Source organism: Mus pahari, chromosome 18 (assembly GCF_900095145.1).
Source record: "Mus pahari chromosome 18, PAHARI_EIJ_v1.1, whole genome shotgun sequence".
Lineage (NCBI taxonomy): Eukaryota > Metazoa > Chordata > Mammalia > Rodentia > Muridae > Mus > Mus pahari.
This window is the reverse complement of record NC_034607.1, coordinates 52162378-52182293: the sequence shown is the minus strand read 5'-3', so window position 1 is coordinate 52182293 and position 19916 is coordinate 52162378. Positions and strand designations below refer to the sequence as shown.

Below are 19916 nucleotides of genomic sequence, written 5' to 3'. Positions count from 1 at the left end.
ATGCACGTGCGCAGAACTTAGTGTCTTAAGCATATTCAGTCAGAAGGGAAGAAACATCAGAGTGTAGGCAGAGGAGAGTCAGGCCTAGGGCTGACTCCCCCTGCTTCTCAAATTTCACCTTTCTATTTCCATCTGTTCATTCAAAGGATAGGAGAAGAGACATCTTCCCTAAATCATCCTGATCTCAAATCTTGGGGTGCCACCATTAACGGGGAGGGCTGTAAGGCAAGTATACGGACATGTCTAGGTCCAGCCAGAAGGATGGCGTGATGAGCAAAGGACTGGGACCTCTCTTCCCAGTAACAGACTGCATCACACCCATGTGGGCCTCCCGCTAACCCTAGGCTGGAGGGAACAGAGGCAAGCACTCCTGCTTAGCGCCCTCAAGAATGCCTTGTAGCATGCAAGAGCAACTACCATATCAACAAGGAAGTAGTGTGTGGGGACCTGCTGGTAGGACTTCTGGCTGCACTGAATAGCAAGTGACAGGGGTCAGAGGTAAGGGGTAAATCTCAGAGTCTCACCCTGGTCACAAGGGGAGGTGGGCGCTGACTTGGATCGGTCGTCTTCCGATGGGGAGTTTCCAGAAGCCGGCTGTGGGGACTCGGCACCAGCAGCAAGCTAAAGAGAACAGAGGACGGGAGAATCATCAGAGAGAACGCTTGTGTCATCAAAAGCATCGAGACACGGTACAGAAGCTCGGCCGTGCAGCCGTGTCCCATCAGATGGGGAGCAGGTGCTTAAGGATCCCTGTGCCAACTGAATGGAAAAACAAAACACAACAGGAAAGATCTCCACTGCCTCCTCAATATTTACCCTTGCCAAAGACAGATGGCCTCTAAAGCTCTGCTCTGCTCCAGTCTTACCTTGACAGTCACACACACCTCTCCCCACTCCTCACTCCCACCCCACAATACCTATAACAGCGCAAGTTCTCTCTCTCGACCAGCTCTACTCTGTTTGGTATTTATTCATGGTCTTATTCACCTTTATATCAATGACAGCATCTGCAGGTTATATCTCCTTAGACAGACTTTCCAGTACTTTCACTGTTCCTAGTAGCTGGCGTAACAGATGCTTGTTAATATTTCCGTATGTCATTTAAACCCAGTAGCACAGTGTAGTGGAAGATTCTCAGTCCCGTTTGTGTCCTGGAATAGTGCTGGCAGGTCCAGCTGAAGTGCCAGTCTGGATCTAGAGTTCACAAGAATTTCGGCTCCCTCTGCTCTTGGTCTTCCCAAGGGTCTTTTCTAGCAAAAGGTCTGAGACTCCTGCAAAGACCATCTAGCTTCCGACCAAGGATATGTCTCTGTCGGGTCATACAACGGAAGCTTTCTCTCAGGACTGTCACTCGGTGGAGATGGCTGGATGATAACTCCTGGGCCCTTTCTCTACCCGTTCTTACATTTCCCAGCTGGCCCTCTCATCATGAGTCCACAAACCTAAGTCTCCAAATGTAAGGAAGTGGGCAGCACCTTGTCACCGGAAGCACAGGCAGTGTGGATGCAGGACAGAAGTGTCAGAGCATTTCCTTTTATTCCTCTTGTGACAAAGCCTGTCCCACTTCCAGCAGAGAGAAGCCATTCCTCCGAGAAGGACTGTCTCTGGTGCTCATCACTGGTGCAAGGCACCCAGAGGCCTCTTTGGGGGCCCTAGTGTTAATGGCTAGTGTCAAAGGGGCTTTGCAACTCCAGTGCCTTGGGGCACCAAAAAAAGTTGTTGTTTTTTTTCCCCCAGCAGGATTCACAGATCCTAGAGACCTTGTCTCCTCAGCAGTGGGAACCACACTTTTCTAGAGGCACCAAGGAAAGGACACAGGCAGGTTCAAAACCAAGAAGAGTGGGAAATGTAGGCGCCTCTGAAGGGACTTCAGGCCAAGGGTAGAGCAAAGGCCAGGAGGCACCCTGAGACACCTTTGCCCTCCTAGAAGAGTACTGGGAGAGGTTTGACACCGGGCAGGTGGGGCCACACCCTGGTCACCCACATCAGCGCTGTCAATTCTGACAATGTGGCTCTGATCCTCCTCGCAACCAGAGGCCTCTAAAATTTTCTGGAGCAGGTACTATGGCTGAAGCAGAGCTCGCTGCTGAGGCTCTTAGCTCTGCTTATATCCATAGGCCTTGACTTGCCAAAAGAACAGACTAGAAAATGCAACTCTTCCTAAAGACCCTTAGGATGTCACGTGGATAGGTAGGGCTCTGGTCTCTAAAGAAAGGCATCTGTTCTTAACCATAATTCCTGATCAACTCAGTGCTCGATGAAGGAGCCAGCGCATCTGTGCACCCAGCTCTCCTCAACACCCGGGCCCAGATTCAGACACTAACTACTTCATGGCAGTTCTGGTAGCAGCTTAGTCTGCTTCCATGCCTACAGCAGCAGAGATCCCAGGGAATTGGTGGGAGTCGAACGACCCTGAGACCATCAGAAAGCACGGATATTTACATTACAATTCATAGTGGTAGCACAGTTATAGTTATGAAGTAGAGATTAGCAGTTTTATGGTTGGGGGTCACCACAACATGAGGAACTGTATTAAAGGGCCACAGCACTAGAAAAGTTGAGAACCACTGTTCTAGAGTGTCATGTTTTGTTTTGTTTTGTTTGTTTTGTTTTGTTTTCTAGAAGGGACTTCAAGGTCCTCATCTCAAAGCTTGTTTTCTCTGGTGATCTTTTTATTCTGTTGTGTTCCTGAAAACTGAACTCAGGTCTCATGGACACATAGGAAAAGACTCTAGCACTAAGACCCCTAACCCACACATAGCTCTAAAGGCTTGCTCTGCCATCTGCTTCCTCCGATTTTGAGGTGTAATGAGCCTTTCGGGTTATCTGGCCTTACACATGCTATTTTGAGTGAGGTGCTGGTCCTAATTCCAGGAGTCTTCCACCCTCACGTAAGGATGCCCTCAGAAGCAGGCCTGGAGAGAGCTCCAGATAATCTACCCAGCCTTCCTTACCTTTTTCCTCCTTTGGCCACTGTTGGTGATTTTGTCTGGAGTAACACCGAGGTCAGCCAGCACTTTGGCAATTCCTCTGGCGTCCACCCCACAGTTGGGAGCCACGTTGGTCTCACATCGACGGTGAACATTCATTTTGCAGACTGTAAGGAAGACATAGACAGCCAATGCTCATGCCCAAAACATGACCTTTACCAAATTACAGAAGGAATGTGCTCACTTGAAATAGGTTGGAAAATGAAGAAAAATAAAAATAGATAAAACCACCGCCTGCTCCATTAGAGAGAACTAATGTCCCCCACCAGCCACCCTGCAGAGAGTGCCAGAAGACGGCTCTGGCTGTTTCTCCCTGCCACTTTTCCTGCACACATGAAGAACAAGCAGCAGGCATATTTACATTTCCTTTAGGCCAACAGGATACTGCCTCTGCAAGAACCAAATGATTTTCACTGACCCAAATGATTCTAGGCCCAAATGGATGCATGCCACATATGTGGTCTACCCGGTACTCTGCTGTGGGTCACATGATACACGGAGCTCCCTGGTAATCACAGGAGACACTCAGCCAGCTGGGCCAATAGGGTCAGAGGAAAACCAGCAGCCCTGAAATAGGCCAGAGAAGAAACACCTTCCTCAAGCTTTACTCCTGGCTTTTATCAGCTCCTAACAAAACCACTCAAGTCACCCCATTCTGCCGGAGGCCTAAGCTGGGCACACCATGGGGTTTACACTCCGTAGGCACAAGACACCACAGAGCATTCACTGCCAGTCCCTAAGCTGGGCACACCATGGGGTTTACACTCCGTAGGCACAAGACACCACAGAGCATTCACTGCCAGTCCCTAAGTTGGGCACACCATGGGGTTTACACTCCGTAGGCATAAGGCACCACAGAGCATTAACTGCCAGTCCCTTAGCCTAGAAGATCATACCTGGTTACCAAGAAAAAATACAAAACACATAAAAGAGTTTGAGGAGATGGAGTGATGGATCTAGACTCTGACATAGCAACGATGTTGGAACTTTCAAATTGGAACTATAGCTAATAAGCTTTAACAGACTCTGAGGGTATAGCTCAGTGGTAGAATACTTGCCTACCTATTCATGCATAGAGCCCTGGGTTCCATCTTGGATGTTGGGGATGGGGGGGGGGACAGTTTAAGGAGATCTGTCACTTCAAGATTTCCACTACTTTCCAAACCAAACTGTGGCCCAAACCTCTGACACAAGGGCTGTTGGATGATGTTTAAAATCCAAACTGATACATGGGTATGATGACAGTAACTGTTTTACTCAACAATGACCCTAAACTGCAAAGGACGTGTCATGCTAGCACACGACAGCTCAACTGTTACAAGTGTCCTGTTCTATTGCTAGTTATTGTGATCAGCCTCTTACTGTGCCTATATTTATAATTGCCACTCTGAAACATGTATAAGATAGGAAGAAACGTAGCACATATAAAGTATAATATTTGCGGTTTCCAGTGTCAAGGGGAGCTCTTGGCCATATCTCCTGCCACTTCCTTGAGGGTTTTGGAGAGAATCTGGTTCTTCGTACCGTAGTATATTAACTGGATTCAGATAGTTTTAGAACAAGCATAGCCATTGTATTAAAAGAGGGGCAGTGTATAGTGATAAACAAGCCAGCTTCACCAAAAAGATAAAATCCTTAGTGTGTATGCATCTAGCAAGAGAATACCAAAATGTACCTGATTTTAAAAAAAAAAAACAAAACAAAACAAAACGAAAAAATGGATGACCTCACTATTAGATTCAGAGACTTCAATACTCCTCTACCACACAGGAATAGACTTGAAGAAAGAAAATTCTCAAGGCTGTGGTTAAACGTTGCAACTATATCAATCACGTGGGTAGAACTGAGTCTACTGACTTTCACCCAACAGAAAGACACTGTCAGAAGTACACGGAAATGTCCCTTTGTATACACCACATGCTGGACCATAAAATGCCTTAAATCAAACCATTTTAGAACTGTTGTGACTTTGCATCCTAGCCTGCAACACACCATCAGATGAGGTGCACGTGGTTGCAATTGGATCCAGGAGCTGCAGTATGAGGGGTTAGCTGTTCACGAGGAGCAATTGCTGTAGAGCCATCGATCACTGTACTCCAGCTCCGGGGCTATAAGCATGCTGGGTGCTAGGCCAGTGAAGTCAAGAATGGTCCAGCGCTTCCAGATGGTCAGCAGGCTTTAGAACCAGGGCTAGGCCGTGCCTACAGTGGGTCTGAGTCTGGGGTTAACATGGCAGCAAAAGCTCCAGACTATTGGGGCCATCGAAGTTGGGAGCATCACTGAGCTACCCACCCTGCTCCCACTAAAACACCTCTTTCCATACCACCACAATGAAGAACCTGGAACAACTGTACTACAACAGCCAGGGCATCTACCTGGGAATTGCCCATAATAGCTGGATGGCTAAGGTCCAGAAGGGATATGATTACAACAAATCATAGCTTTAAGAAAGGGAAAGTGGGCCAGAGAGACGGCTCCGCCTTTAGAGGCTATGCTCACAACCAAACTGACAATCTGAGAGGACTCATGTCATCAGAGCAGTGCACGTGGACTGTTACGTTGCTATGGAGGAAGGTGACAGACACTGACTCCTCACAGAAGCTCAAATTCTAAGGGAGTAAGACCACCAAGAAAACACAGTACCAAGAAGCAGACACTGGGCTGGAGTCGGGCAGTCTTGTACCAGGCATGAGCTCCAGATCAGTGGAGTTCACTTTGCAGGATTGCGAAAGCTGTACTTCTACATTTTATTCCAAATAATTAGGTAGTATTTACACGATTTCTGATTCTAGACCACAGCGGTGTGGAACTAGAAGTCAGTAACAGAAAGGTAACAGGAGAAGCTCAAGCAACGTACTGCCAACGAAGGAGGAAGACAAAGGAAGACTCCCGGGGAAAACTGATTGACATGGAAGGAACAGCTAATCAAAATTGATGAGATGCAGCCAAAGCATACTTAGAGGGGCATTTATAGCACAGAATGTGTATTAGGAAGAAAAGGCCCTTAAGTCATCTAAGCAACAGAAACTAAGTATCTAAGAAACTTGAAAAAATATGTACAAATTACATCCAGGGTAAGGATAAGATAAAGATTGTATCAAAATCAATTGGATTATAAATGCAAAGTCAAGTGAGGAAGAGCTGTTCTGTTTTGTCTGCTAGGAAGGAAAGGGGAGAGAGGGAAGAGGGGGAAAGGGAGAGGGGAGGGGGAGAGGGAGCTGGAGAACACAATTGTTACTGGGCCTTCTGCATCATAGAGAAATGCTCTGTCACTGAGCTACATCTCCAAGCCTCTACAGATCCTTAATATATCTGAAATGATAAATATCAGAATTAAACGTTGGCCAAAACACATACAGGAAGAAAAAGCCAATAAGAATAACTCTTCTACTAGTAAAGTTTAGTTAGTAATCACCTTCTGAAGCAGAAAGCGCTGGATCCAAAGAGATCCACTGGGTAAGGTTACCAAACATTTAATGAAGAAAATCCAATTCTCTGATATCTCTTTCAGGAGATAGAGGCAGAGGAAATACTCCCTAACTCATCATGAATCCCTACCATCCAGACATGAAGAGGCAATGAAAGGCTACAAGGCAAGGTCTTTCATGTTAGATGTAAACACTCTAAACAAAGCATAACAAATTGACAATAACCCTTAATAAAACAAAGCAAAATTAATCTAAGAATGCGTTAAACCTAGTAAGGCATTAAATGCCATGTTCTTGTGTGGAATTATTCCAGGTGTGGAATACAGATTCGACATTTGGAACAAGACTTCTTACTGAACCTACAGAACAGGGCAGACACAGGACCAAAGGATCCCACACAGAGAGGAAGGCTCAGGAAAGAGGAGGGAGGGCAGGGGGAAAAGAAGGTCACAGAGAAAACTCCCCAAAGCCAACACTTGGTTCTAATAAGGCTCAGGACATAGGGTTAATAGAAAAGATCAATCAGTTCCCTGTGTATCAGCCATGAATAAAGGGATTTAAAAACTAAAACCATTGTAACTTAAACTAGCACTCCTAAATGAAATAGATAAAAATCCAGCAAGATACATACAAGGTTCATATGTGAAAAACTATGAAACTATGGTTTAAAAACCCTCACGAATTAAGTTTTGGGAGTCTCATCCCATGATGATGGATTGAAAGCTTTGGTGGTAAGCATGAGAGGGGATCCTATAGGCTCATATGTTTGAATACTTGATCCCCAGTGAGGGAACTGTGAGGGAAAGATAGATAACTGGTGTCATTGTGGGTGGGCTTCGAGGCTTCTAAAGACACTCACAGTATTCTCCCTGAGTCCTGTTTGTAGATAAAAATGTGATCTCAGCTGTTCCTTCTCCCATGCCCTCACTCCCCCAGCCTAAGGAAATGTTTTCTTTTATCAGTGGCTCTGGTCTTGATGCCTTATCACAGCAACAGAAAAGTAGCTAAGACAAAAGCTTGATGCTGTCAGAGCCTTAGCTGTTCCGAATTATAAACGTGAGGCATTGCCAGCAAACGGATTCCAGAAAGGCAAGAAGCCCAGAATATTAAGCCTGGTAAGTGAGGAGAATAAAGTCAGAGGTCAGACATGAACTCTGGGACTTACTATAAAGCTATAGCAATCAGGACAGTACTGCATCAGTTAAAGAGGAAAGTGGTCATTAGAGCAGAAGGTGGAGCTCAGAAAGGGGCCATAAAAACATAGTTATTCACTAGTTTACCAGGAAACAAGCCTATATAAAGAAGTAAAGATAACTCTTTCTACAAATGCACTGCGGCGGCTGACATCCACCTGCAACAACAAAACACGCCAACAAGACCCTCAGCTCAGACGTAAAAGTGAGCTCAAAATGGATCGCAGACCAAATACAATTGCAAAACTATGAAGCTCCCAGAAAACAACAGGGGAGATTTGGGTGACCTTGGGTTTAGACTTATCATTTTAGATATGTGATCAAAGACCTGATCTAGCAGAGAGAGAGAGAGAGAGAGAGAGAGAGAGAGAGAGAGAGAGAGAGAGANAGTATGTTTATAGTTATTGTAGAGACTATTATAAGTGTGTGAGAGAGAGAGAGAGAGAGAGAGAGAGAGAGAGAGAGAGAGAGAGAGAGAATGAATAATATCTAATGGTGAGCAAGACTTCAATAAAATGAAGACCTTTGTTCTGCAAAAGACACAATAAGGCAAAGGAGATGACAGGCTACAGGTTGGAGAAATGTATTTGCAAAATATGTCCCTTATTAAGGCCTAGTATCCAAATTAGACCACACCCAAAACTCAACAACTCAATTAAAAATGGACAAACTATGTGGGCAGAAACTTCTCCAGAGATACTCAGATAGGGAACACACGAGGATATGGTACATGTTGTGCATCATTAGGATTTAATTCAATTAGATTAATTCAGTTAATTTCTAGTTAGGGTTTCTATTGCTGTGATAAACCACAATGACCAAAGCAACTTGGGGAGAAAAATGTGGATTTGGCTTACACTTCCACATCACAGTCCATTGTGGAGGGAAATTAAGACAGGAATTCAAATACAGCAGGAACCTGAGTCAGGAGCTGATGCAGAGGCCATGGAGGATGCTGCTTACTGGCTTGGTCATCATGTCTTGCTTAGATTTCTTATAGAACCCAGGGGCACCATCCCAGTGGTGGCCTCATCTACAAGGAGCTAGGCCCTTCCACATCAATCACTAATTTAAAAAATGCCCTACAGGCTTGCATGATCTTATAGAGGCATTTTTCTGATTTGAGAGTCCCTTCTCTCTGATGACTCTGGCTTGTATCAAGTTGACATAAAACTAGCCAGCACAGAGGGAATGGGGAGCTTTCTCTATAACCATGCAGACCTGAGTTCAAGACCCTAGCAACCTAGTAAAAATCTGTGTGGCAAGCGATAGAAGAGGATGCCTGAAGCCTGTTTTTGTGTTTACATGTATACACGGGCACGCACACCTACATAATCATTTGTGTGCAACACACACACACACACACACACACAGAGAGAGAGAGAGAGAGAGAATATGATACCACTACACCATTCTATTAATATTAAAATGCACAAAATCTAAAACAATCCTGGTCAGGAGGTGAGATATAAAACCCTTGTTCACTGCTAGTTCAAGGGCAGAGGAAGAACAACACCACCATTTTAGCTATTAGACAACTCAGGTGCCGCTAACCCTGAAAAAGTTCTCTTTACCATGTAACCCAGCAAGTATACATCTGATGGTACTCCTTATACCAAAATCAGTTGAAAATTTACTTCTACACCAAAACCTGCCCACGGATGTTTTCAGCAGCTGTTTTCATAATCATCTGACACAGGGGACTGCCTTCTATGCCACAGTGCTGGATGCATGTCACTGTAGAACTGTCCCATCTCATAGATCTTCTGATGCCCACCATAAGCCTCAGTGTAAACTGCGGACTTCACATGATGGTAGTGTGTTGGTGCAGGTCCACCAGTGTTAACCAATGGACCACTCTGGTGTGGAACACTTATGGTGCGCCTATGCATGTGTGGGGACAGGGCTCTGTGGGGGACTCTACACTTCTGCTCCTCTCTGCTAGGAGACCCAAACTTCCCTAAAATCTATGGTCAATAAAGCAAATAAGAAACTACTTGGATCAAACCAAGCAGGTAAGGCTAGGCCTCCTGCTTGCCCCACGACTGTGACTGCTGGCCTGGACTGTGCACAGCGTAGAGGTTCCAGCTGAATGGATGTCCCAGTATGAAGGCAGTGTGGGAGTTTTCGGAAGAGAAGTTTTCTCAGTTACACAAACAAACAAGAAAAGCCTACCATAGCCCTCTGAGTCTGGACCAGATGTCACTAAGAAGTTCTGAGCATGCTCAGGCAGAACACGTAGTCCAGGACACTTTGCCTCTGTTTGGCTTCCCACCCCTCCCCCATCAGCAAATCAGCAGCACCCAACTCTCTGTCCTGCCTGCCCAACACTGCCAGACAACACTCCCTTGCCCCAAACTAACTTGTTTGTTCAGTTTAACTGGGGCGCCCTCTGGTGTTTAAACGTCAGACCTGTCCTTCCCCAAGATGGATTTGGGTTGGTAGGCTAGTGAACTGAACTGGTGGTTTTAAAGAGGATTTTTGCCTCAGACAACGGGAGGAAGCGGCAGAGAAAGGACTTTGAGGAGCCTAGTCCTGGGACAAAGCTGGCTGGGCATAGGGTTACTGGGTGACTGAGGTATCCATTGCAAGCACAGGCTCCTGGAGGCTGTGGTGACACCAGGAAGCCACAGACCAAAGCATGAAGTGAGTGCCATTTGCGACCAAATGAAACCTGAGTGACGGTCACATGAAGCAACACACACACATACACACACACACACACACACACACACACACACACACACACACACACAGAGGACTATGAGGGAATATCAAATAATGCTGTCAGCCACAAACTGCACCCCTCTTAGCCCTGAATTGCCTGATAACAATTCATTTGCACTGACTTCTTAAAGACGAAAATATGCCCAAATAAACAAGTCACTTTGACTTGGTGGGGGTCGTACTTGTTTTAAAGAGCCACTATCACTCTGTCACCTAGCTTGCATTCCTGGTGAGCTGAGCACCCACTATGTGCAGCAGCAGGGCCATGCCAGACCAGTCTGGGATTTGGGCACAGGGACCTGCACAGTATGTAGTATGCTCTACAATTGGTGTGTGTGTGTGTGTGTGTGTGTGTGTGTGTGTGTGTGTGTGTGTCTCGGTATTTCTATCTTCACCTTTCCCAAGCTGACATTAGAGCTAGGCTCACAATGGAATGGAAAGGCTTGTAAATACCATTTTAGAGCAAGCTGACCTTCTGAGGGGGGGCAACAGAGTCAAAGATGAAGAGGTAATTTTGTTTCCGGGGGGTGGGGTGGGCACGTGTACGCTACCTTATTTCTGAGCCTCAGTTTCTGCCGTGGGGATGTCGTCATCTATGCACAGCCCCTGGAGGATCAGTAACATCACAGGTGGCAATGCCCTAGCGTGACATTCTCCAAGAGTCACCTCCGAGCAAAGGTTGGAGAGGGAAAACCTACACCTACTCCTTCACTAATCTTCAGAAACTATGTCCCCCTCTCGGGCCAGCGCCTCTTTTCTTTACATCTTCCATTTTGTTTCTTCTGGGTTGCAGCCACTTTATGAGGCATAGCCACGTCTTCCTTGTCACGTGTCTTCCACACTCCTGGCCACTTTCTTCCAAGAGAGGTCTTAACAGGAAAAAACGGTCGGGAGACAATGGCTTATCAAGGGAATGTGGCCAAGGCTCCAGCCAAATCGGGAACCCACTTTAGGAAGAAACGCTACGAGGACAGAATGCTTTTTTGCAAAAGGGAAAATGAAGGGAGGGAGGCATGGATACTGGGCTGAGGGGTCAAGAAGAGACTCACCTTTACACTGCAAGCCCTGCCGCAAGAGGCCCCAGAGCAGGGACCCACAGTGGTCACAGAATGTGGGGACCTTGTAGTTGTGGATCCCGAACTTGTGGGGCATGTTGACGCTGAACCGTTGGGAGCCCACCTGCAGGAACAGGGAGACACTGTCAGCACTCAGCTCCTCTGGGGAGCTCACTGGGTTCTCTGAAGGCACAAATCATTGTAGGCCCCCGAAGGGAACCTCTCCTTTGTCCCAGCTTTCCCTTCCTAATTCACAGGCAAGATGAGGCTGCTTCCCTTGTCTGCTCCAAGACTTGGGGCCTCTACATGATTATAACAGGCAATTAGCAATTGGCACCTCACACTGAAGTCGGTCGGACATCACCGGTGCCGTCAACACTGCTTTGTTGCACAGAGGTCTAGCCTGGAAAAGAGAAGCTTCCAGCAGCTTAAGATGAAACCCGAGATCCCATAAAGTAGCACATGTGTACCGCACAGCGTGGAGGATGAAGATGGCTAATAGATTGATGGCCACAGGACACTGAGTTAGACGCTACTGCCTTAAACTCTCCCACCACCATAGCGGGTGGGGCTACTGGTTCCTCAACTTCACTGACAAGGAAAAGAAAGCACTGCGGGATTCAGAAACGTGCAAGAGATGCAGAGACAGGACCAAGTCCCCATGTGTGTGATTTCAGAGCTCGGGGTTCTAGTCAACTCTGCTGCTACTTGCTCATTGGTGAAAAGAAAACAGGTGTGGGACAGAATAGACAGAGAGGACATTGAACAGAAACTCAAGTGTCTGGGCAGCGGCTCAGCTCTGGGGGTCTGGGAAGTGGTGCAGCCTTGGGTTTCCTGGTTCCCTGGGACCTCAAGGCTGCTCATTTGGAATATAAGGACAGTTTCTCGGCTCCACCTGATGTCATAGGAGAGTGAGGTCAGCAAACTAATGGAGGAGAAGCGAAGGAGACATGAAGATTTCTACAGAGCTGAGAGTCACCAGCCAGCACTGTTTATCTTCTCTAGTCTCCTCAGATCTTCTCTAGAGCAACTCCCTGCCCACCTAGTGAGGCAGCCACATGAACCAGCCCTTCTTAGACAGGGCAGGAAAACCTGGGAAGAAAGATGCACTTCTGACCCTAGGAACCAGGGAGGGGGTAGTGTGTAGGGTGCTTTGGATCATCAGCTGACTGTGGCATGGAAAAGTCCCCTTGGAGGACTCAGGGACACAGACACTGACCTAGGTGTAGATATGAAGCCATGCCTATGGTGTCCCCCATTATCCAGCTCCCAGAAATGGTTGGTCCTCCCGGGGAGCCAGAAGGCTGCTAATACCTCTCTCATCTATGGGCCATCCATTAGGGTTCTATCAGAGTGCAAGTCTCCCAGGGTTATTGAGAAGAACTGTGCCCACCCACCTTAGATTTATGGCACACGAGTGTTGTGTGTGTCAACCACACATGTTCCTTTCTGACTCCTCGGATCAGATGAGGTCACTGTCTACTCTGTTCCTGCAGTTCTGAAGATGCGGTAGAAGAGAAACTAACTGACCAGGAATAATTTAATAAAGGTGTGAAGGGCAGACCAAGGTGAAGAGGTAGGGAAGTTGACCCGGGTGACCAGGAGGCCAACGGGGTTGGAGACGGCTGTACGGATCTCAGCTGGGACCAACAAAGATTCCCAGCTATCAGAACAGTGAGAAACACATCCAAGAACTCGCCAGAGTCATATGGAGAAGCAAACACCAAGACGGCACACTCACTAGTAGACATGTCCAGGGGAGAATGTGTGAGCCTATAGAAGAGAATTTCAAGATTCAAAATCAGACAAAAGCCAAGACAACAGGAAGACATGGCATTCCTGTTTACTGTGCCAGCAAGGAGTGCACAGACTGACACAAGACAAGCAACTGGGCAAGTGCTCATGGTGGGAAAGAAAGCATCCAAGCCCCTCCCCCCATCACCAGAACTCTTTGTTTTTATTTGAGCTGCAGTCTTTCTATGGAGCCCAATCTGGATTCAAACTCACTATGAAAGTAGAGCATTTTTGAATAGAGGATGTTGGAAATGAAGCACTCAGAACTACAAGTGTTTGTGGTGTGTGTGTATAGATGTGTGTACCTACACCGATCATACTACTAAAGCTAGTGACTCAAAGGAGTGAATTAAAGACTTGTCACCCGACGAAAGGCACCCAGTGATAACCATAGCATGCTGGCCTCCAGAAGCACGGGAACCGTGGTAGAGACACCGGGACGGATGCCAACCCCACCATTCTAAGAAACCCCATTCTTGAGACCTTGACTATTTGTCTCTGGGGATATGGGCCACATTTAGGAGCATGCCTCTCTGGAGACATCACTGTTCAATCTGTCAGAAAAGACAGAAGGAAGCATCCTGTGCCAGATGTAAGTGGTAACTGTGTGCTTCCAATCTTAGCTCTGAACTGTGCAAAGCCCAGAGTATTGTGGGAATATGCCCCTTCCACAAAGTGAGAGAGAGCATCAGGAACCCGAGGTGCCCAGGCGACAAGGCCTGTGAGGACTGTGGGGTCAGGGTTCATGTGTTCTTCGCTTCTACCGGACAGGGTCCAATGCCTGCCATGCAGGAAGTGCCCAGTAAATAGTCAACGGAATGTCCCCGGGAAGGAAGTCAGGCAGTAAAGCGCGTTATCTGCCTCTCCATCTTCATGTGAAAGCAATGACAGTAACCATCGACTGCAGGTTATGCTCTGAGGTCAAGGGTCAGGAGAAACAGCTGCTGGGTTGTAATGTATTCTTCCTTCCTTGAAACCAGTCTTGTATATCTCAGGCTGGCTTTGAACTCACCATGCAGCCAAAAATGACCCCGAACCCCTGTCCTACTGTCTCTATCTCCCTAGCATTGAGATTTCAGGTATGCACCGCCAGGCTTGGGTTATGTGCCTAGGGTTGAACCTAGGGCCTTCTGCATGCTAGACACTCTACCAACTAAGTTCTATTGTAGTCTCTAGACTTCAAATTTAACCAGGCCAGCCCCCATACCCACACTGCACACAGCTGTGGGATCAGGCCTCAGTTTACCCTCAGGAGCACAGAAGGCTCAGCTGCAGCCTTGCCCCTCTTGCTGCTTTCAGCAGCAGCACAGAAGCAAGAGGAGGCTCAAGGACAGGGAAGGTCTTGGATGCGAAATTCCCTCTGGCTAACATGTTTTAGGAAGCAGGCAGAAGTAAATCACTTTCAGGACTCAGATTATGCGCTCACTTCACTCTAAAGCCAGGTGTCTAGTCCTCCCGGGGTTCCTCTGACCTGACTGTAGTGACTTATGACCATGCGGTACTTATTGCACTGGGACTTATTGGAAGGACACCTTTGAAATTCACGTTCTGGCACAGATGACCTCTGTACCCATCAGTACACCTGCCATCTCCCCCAGGAAGGTCCTCTAGCCTACTAATGAGCCCACTATCTGGATGAGCACTTCTCAACCTGTGGGTTGAGACCCCCAGGGGACCAGAGAGGGGCGGTTCTAACGATCCTTTTATATAGGTCACACAAGACCACCGAAAAGCACAGATATTTACATTATAGCTAGCAACAGTAGCAAAACTACAGTTATGACTTAGCGACCAAAATAATTTTATGGTCGAGGGTCACTGTAACATGAGGAACCGAATGAAACAGTCACAGCCTTAGGAAAGTTGGGAACCACTGATCCTGAGTCTTAGGGGAAGCCTGGCTCCCTTGTGTAATTCGACATTCCCAGAGCTCTGGAAATTTCCTTAAAGCCAGTCTGACCCTGGTCTTTAAGCTAAGAGACAGGGAGTCAAGGCTCAAGCTCTAAGACAGACCAGACCACCTGAACGCAGCCAGCTCTTTCTCACAGTCGCTGTGTCATGGGCAAGTTCTGTAACCACTTCGGTGCTCCTAGGCTCTCTGCGCTAAGACTATGATGGTCATACCTGCTGTGGCATTGAATGATATGTGCTAAAGTGCTTCTGAGCCAGGGCACAGTAAGTGCTCAAAGACACTATTCTAGTCTCTTCTCCTCAGCACCCTTGGATTGTTCTTCCACTCTGTGGAGGACCACCTCATTAAGGGTCGGCTCCTGCTGTGTGTTGATTATTGGCTGCACATAGACTTATCGTTGGGTCACTTCAGTGTTCCAATGAGGTAATGAAACAAGACTCTCCGTTTCAAAGCCAGGCATAGGGGTGCATGCCTTTAACCCCAGCACTTGGGAGGCAGAAGTGAGTAGATTTCTAAGCATTAGAGGATGGCCTGGTCTACACAATGAGTTCCAGGACAGCTGGAGCTCCATAGAGACCCTGTCTTATAGATAGATAGATAGATAGATAGATAGATAGATAGATAGATAGATAGATTAGATAGATGATAGATAAATGATAGATATAGATGATAGATAGATAAATTAGGTAGATAGATAGATGATAGATTAATGATAGATAGCTATAGATAGATGATGGATAGATAGAGAGATAGAGAGATAGATAGATAGACCCCCACATTTCCCTCATGACCTTCAGCTTTAGGCTCTCACTTCACTGGGTAAACTAAGTGTTGTGCTCATGCATTCGATGGTGCATCAAGCCAGCAGGCGGGGAGCCAACTCCCTTCATTTTTGCTCAACACAATGAAGACAACTGCAGGAGCTCAGAGAGATAAGGCTCCTGTGGGGATCACATCAGGGGCAAACAAGGGAGAGGCTGGTAAGGAAGAAGGCACAGAATTCCAGCGTTGTAAATATTTACCTCGTCAGGGGCTTCCTGTTTCTTCAGCCCAGCGCACTTTGTAATAATGAGCTCATGGCATCGCTTGTGGACAACACAAGTGCAAACTGTCAACGACAAAAACAGAGGAAGCTTGAGTGACGACCAGGGCCGGCAAGACCCCACCCCGAGAGCTGATCGGGTCTCGGTGAAGACACGATCGGAGCTGTGCCCTTTCTGTCAGTGTCCGAACCTAAAGGAATCCCCTCCTTAAGCCTTGAATGCAAGGTTTCAAAAATGCGCTGCCACTGGGGCCGTGGGGCTTCCTGAGTGTGGAAGGATGAAACTGATACCCAAAGGGCGCTGGAAGCTGTGAGAAGGTTACTCAGCTGTCCTGCTGCCAGGGCCAAGGTCAGGGACCACCCTCTGCCCAGCCCTCCACCGAGCCCTCACTATTAAAGGTTCTGCACTGTCCTTCTCACTCAGGGCCATGACACAAGGACTACTTGGGGTGCCTGTGGATGGAGCATACAATACAGGAGTTCTTGGGCTTTGAAAAATAATCCGCTTTATGGTCGCCATGTGCTAAACTTTACAATTTCCATTGAACTTAGTAAATCCACATAGTGGGGCCTATAGCTCTGTCTGCTGGATCATGGGGCAGTGTGGCTCCTCAGTGATTAAAGGAGGTAATTGTGTGCATGTATACTTTCACAAACCATAGCAACCATTAGCAGAACCACTTCCAAGTCCTGCTTAAAGTAAGACTTACGTTCAACCCCGAAGGGCCAACCTGTCCTCCCAGTTCTCACGAGAGAGAAGTCTGGACATCACTGCATCTCTTTCTACCTCCCTGTGCAACTTGACCTTGTCTATTATAGACAATTAGCTAGAGAAATGCAACCACAACACCTCAAGTAAAGCTACAAATGCTTAGTAATGGTTTCAAAACACAATCATGGAGAGATTCAGCAAGAAGCATCCAGGGCTACCCACAAGCTGGCGAGAGAGCACCTTTCAGACAGCCTGGGAAGGGGAATTGGGAACACAATAGACCCCAACAAGACAGGAGACTCCAGTGAACCTCTATTCAAATGTTACATCAAGTGGGGGAGGGGAGGGGAATCAAAGTACTGCTGCCTTCTACCACTGTGGCCAAGATGCCATGGCAGGGGGCACTTAGTGGGATGCCAGGAGACAGGCAGTGCTTTGGTGGCATGTGTCATACATGCATAAGAGTGATGGCCAGGCAGTGACACAGTAGAGGGGAGGGGTCATACTTCTTAAAGAGGATGGAAAATAGCACTATACAAAGACTCTAAAGGTTTCCAGTCTATCATGCACTTTCCAGAAGGGATTATAACCTTAAACCAACCATGGGTTCCAAAAGCCAAGTTCATAAAATACCTCTTACCTTGACATTGATATCCCTGTTTTCCTATGACACCCCTGAAAGGAAGAAGATGGAATTTTACTAGGTCAAAAGGTAAACACACAAAGCTACCCACTTCTGGCCATTGTCCAGGCTGCGCTGAGTACTCTGGGGTCTGCTGAGCAGGGTAATTCCGCGACAATTTGCAGAGTTAAGAACACTTTCCAGAGGGCCAGAGGGCCAGCCTCACTTTGGAGCAGGTACAGGGCTGCTGCCTGTATCAAGATTTGGTTTTCTGTACAAACACTCAGACCAGTTGGGGTAGCCATGTTCTAGACAGACACAAGTAATCCTCCTTGCTCTAGACAGAAGCCAGTCAACTAAAACACTCCCCTCCTCATGGGTGAGAAGGTGGCACCCCCTCATCCTAGCACCAAGACCTGCTTACAGAGGGCTGTGTGATGGTAGATAAGGCCTGCCATTGGTTGGCACATACCCTGGGCATCCCAAAGCCTGTCAAGGATTATGTGCAGCCTGTAGTTAGGACTAAGGGCTCAATCAACCATTAAAAAGGTTCCTTCTACAGTCACAGCAGGGTTCCCCCGGCAAGGTTAGTTAGCCTGGAAACAGCACAGTCCAACCTACTCATCCATAGCCCTGCCTCACTGTACCTGAAACTCACATGTCTGCTGTCTAGGTTCACACTGGGACTTGAGGTCTGTCTTTTAAACCTTAAAATCAGAGTTCTAAAAAGTGATGGCGAAATTACTATAGATCAAGTTCCTAAAGTTATATCCAGCCCTTTTGGACTTTTATTAGAGAAATCGCTCCTTTGTTTCAAATTAAAATATGATGCTCTGTCTGGAAGAACATTACTTTATTCATTATTTGCTTTCATGGGAAAATCTCAATATTCCCCCCACCACCACCACCACCACCCTGGCGCTCCTTACTGTGTAGCTCTGGCTGACCTGGACCTGCTATGTAGATTGGGCTGGCCTTGAACTCAAGAGACCCACCTGTCTCTGCCTCCTGAGCACTGGGTTCAAAGGTGTGCACCACCATACCTAGAAGAAAGCCTCTCTCCTTCACATCAGCATCTTTGATTGAGGTGCATTATCTCCCACTCCATGCCTAACCACCTCCCTTCTCCAGGGACTTACCAGATGAAATCTCTGCAGTGGGAGCAGTAGGTGGGTTGCCGCAAGTAGGTGGCCATGAACTTGTGGCCATTGACCTGGTGGACCCTGCGCCTGACAGCCCCTTGCCGCTTCCTTGGTCGCATACGCTCCCTGAATACTCGTTCTTCATTGTCTTTAGGGGCTGCAGAAGACACAAGCAGAGAGGAGAATGGTGGTGTTAGTGTACCCCAACACTGACCTTTGGGCAGAGGTGGGTTGAGTGTGCGTGTGTATGTGTGTGTTGAGACAGGATTTCTCCTGTGTAGTCCCGGCTGTCCCAGAACTCGCTCTATAGACAAGACTGGCCTTGAACTCAGGGACACACCTCTCACTTGCCTCTGCCTCCCAAGTGCTGTAATTATAGGCATGCACCACCACTACCCTAGAATTCATTTGCATCTTGTCATGTCTACCTACATCCTATGGTCCATCCCAAACTACTTTGCTCCCAGCTGTTCCACTCCCTCATGCCCTCTTTGCTCAACCCACACAGCTTGAGCATCTAGGGGGTCAAAATGTCTAACATTCCAATCTTAGCACACTTTTAGGTGATGTGATCTTGGACAATAGAGTAAGACCCACCATGAGTCTCTGCTGGCATCTCTCTCAATAAATGGGGGCTGCACTGCTGCCCACATGGGGTGACGGCTAGGAACACCAGAATGCACTTGCTGCCTCTTCCGAGTAGAATCTAATAAACCTAACTTCTTCCTTCTCCCTCATACTCAGATTAGAGCAAGAGACATTCTCCAAGGTCAAAAGGAAGAGGGGGGATAACACTGAGCAGAGAGCACCTCCAATGCTCAGAAGCACTGATCCAAGAGCATCTAATGAGGTCACTGAAGACAGAACAGTGACCTGGGGAACCAGGGTGTGCTGAGGGCACCACAGCAGCCGGGCAGCCTGGTAGCTGCAGGACACACACAGCTGCAGATGGTGAAGATGGGGGTCTGCCTGCTGGAGTTTTATTTCCTGGTCTTCAGCTGGCCTGAAATTTCTTTTTAACTCGTGGCTAACAAGGGATTGCTTGTTTCAAAGTGTCTCTGATGATACTGGCTATCTCCTGAGTACAGAGAGTTCATCATTTCCTACCCTGCCTCACACAGGTCTCACAGGAACACCTCTGGTGAGTGAACACAGAGATCTCTTTGTGCACATGTGCATGTGTGAGTATGTACATATGGATGTGCATGTATGAGTGTGTATACACACATGTGCATGTATGAGTATGTATACACACATGTGCATGTGTGAGTATGTATACACACATGTGCATATATGAGT

At 47.3% G+C, this 19916-nt stretch overlaps 1 protein-coding gene across 1 annotated transcript in view; it reads right to left on the bottom strand.

The window, feature by feature from the left end:
- Prkce (protein kinase C epsilon) overlaps window positions 1–19916 on the bottom strand; it is a 483940-nt gene that overhangs the window by 158741 nt on the left and 305283 nt on the right. The window contains exons 3-8 of the mRNA XM_021218600.2: window positions 18615–18774; window positions 17494–17528; window positions 16122–16207; window positions 11388–11517; window positions 2955–3097; window positions 525–621 (exon numbers count right to left, since the gene is read on the bottom strand). Of these exons, the coding sequence (XP_021074259.1) occupies window positions 525–621; window positions 2955–3097; window positions 11388–11517; window positions 16122–16207; window positions 17494–17528; window positions 18615–18774 (651 nt within the window). The remainder of the gene's footprint in view (window positions 1–524; window positions 622–2954; window positions 3098–11387; window positions 11518–16121; window positions 16208–17493; window positions 17529–18614; window positions 18775–19916) is intronic.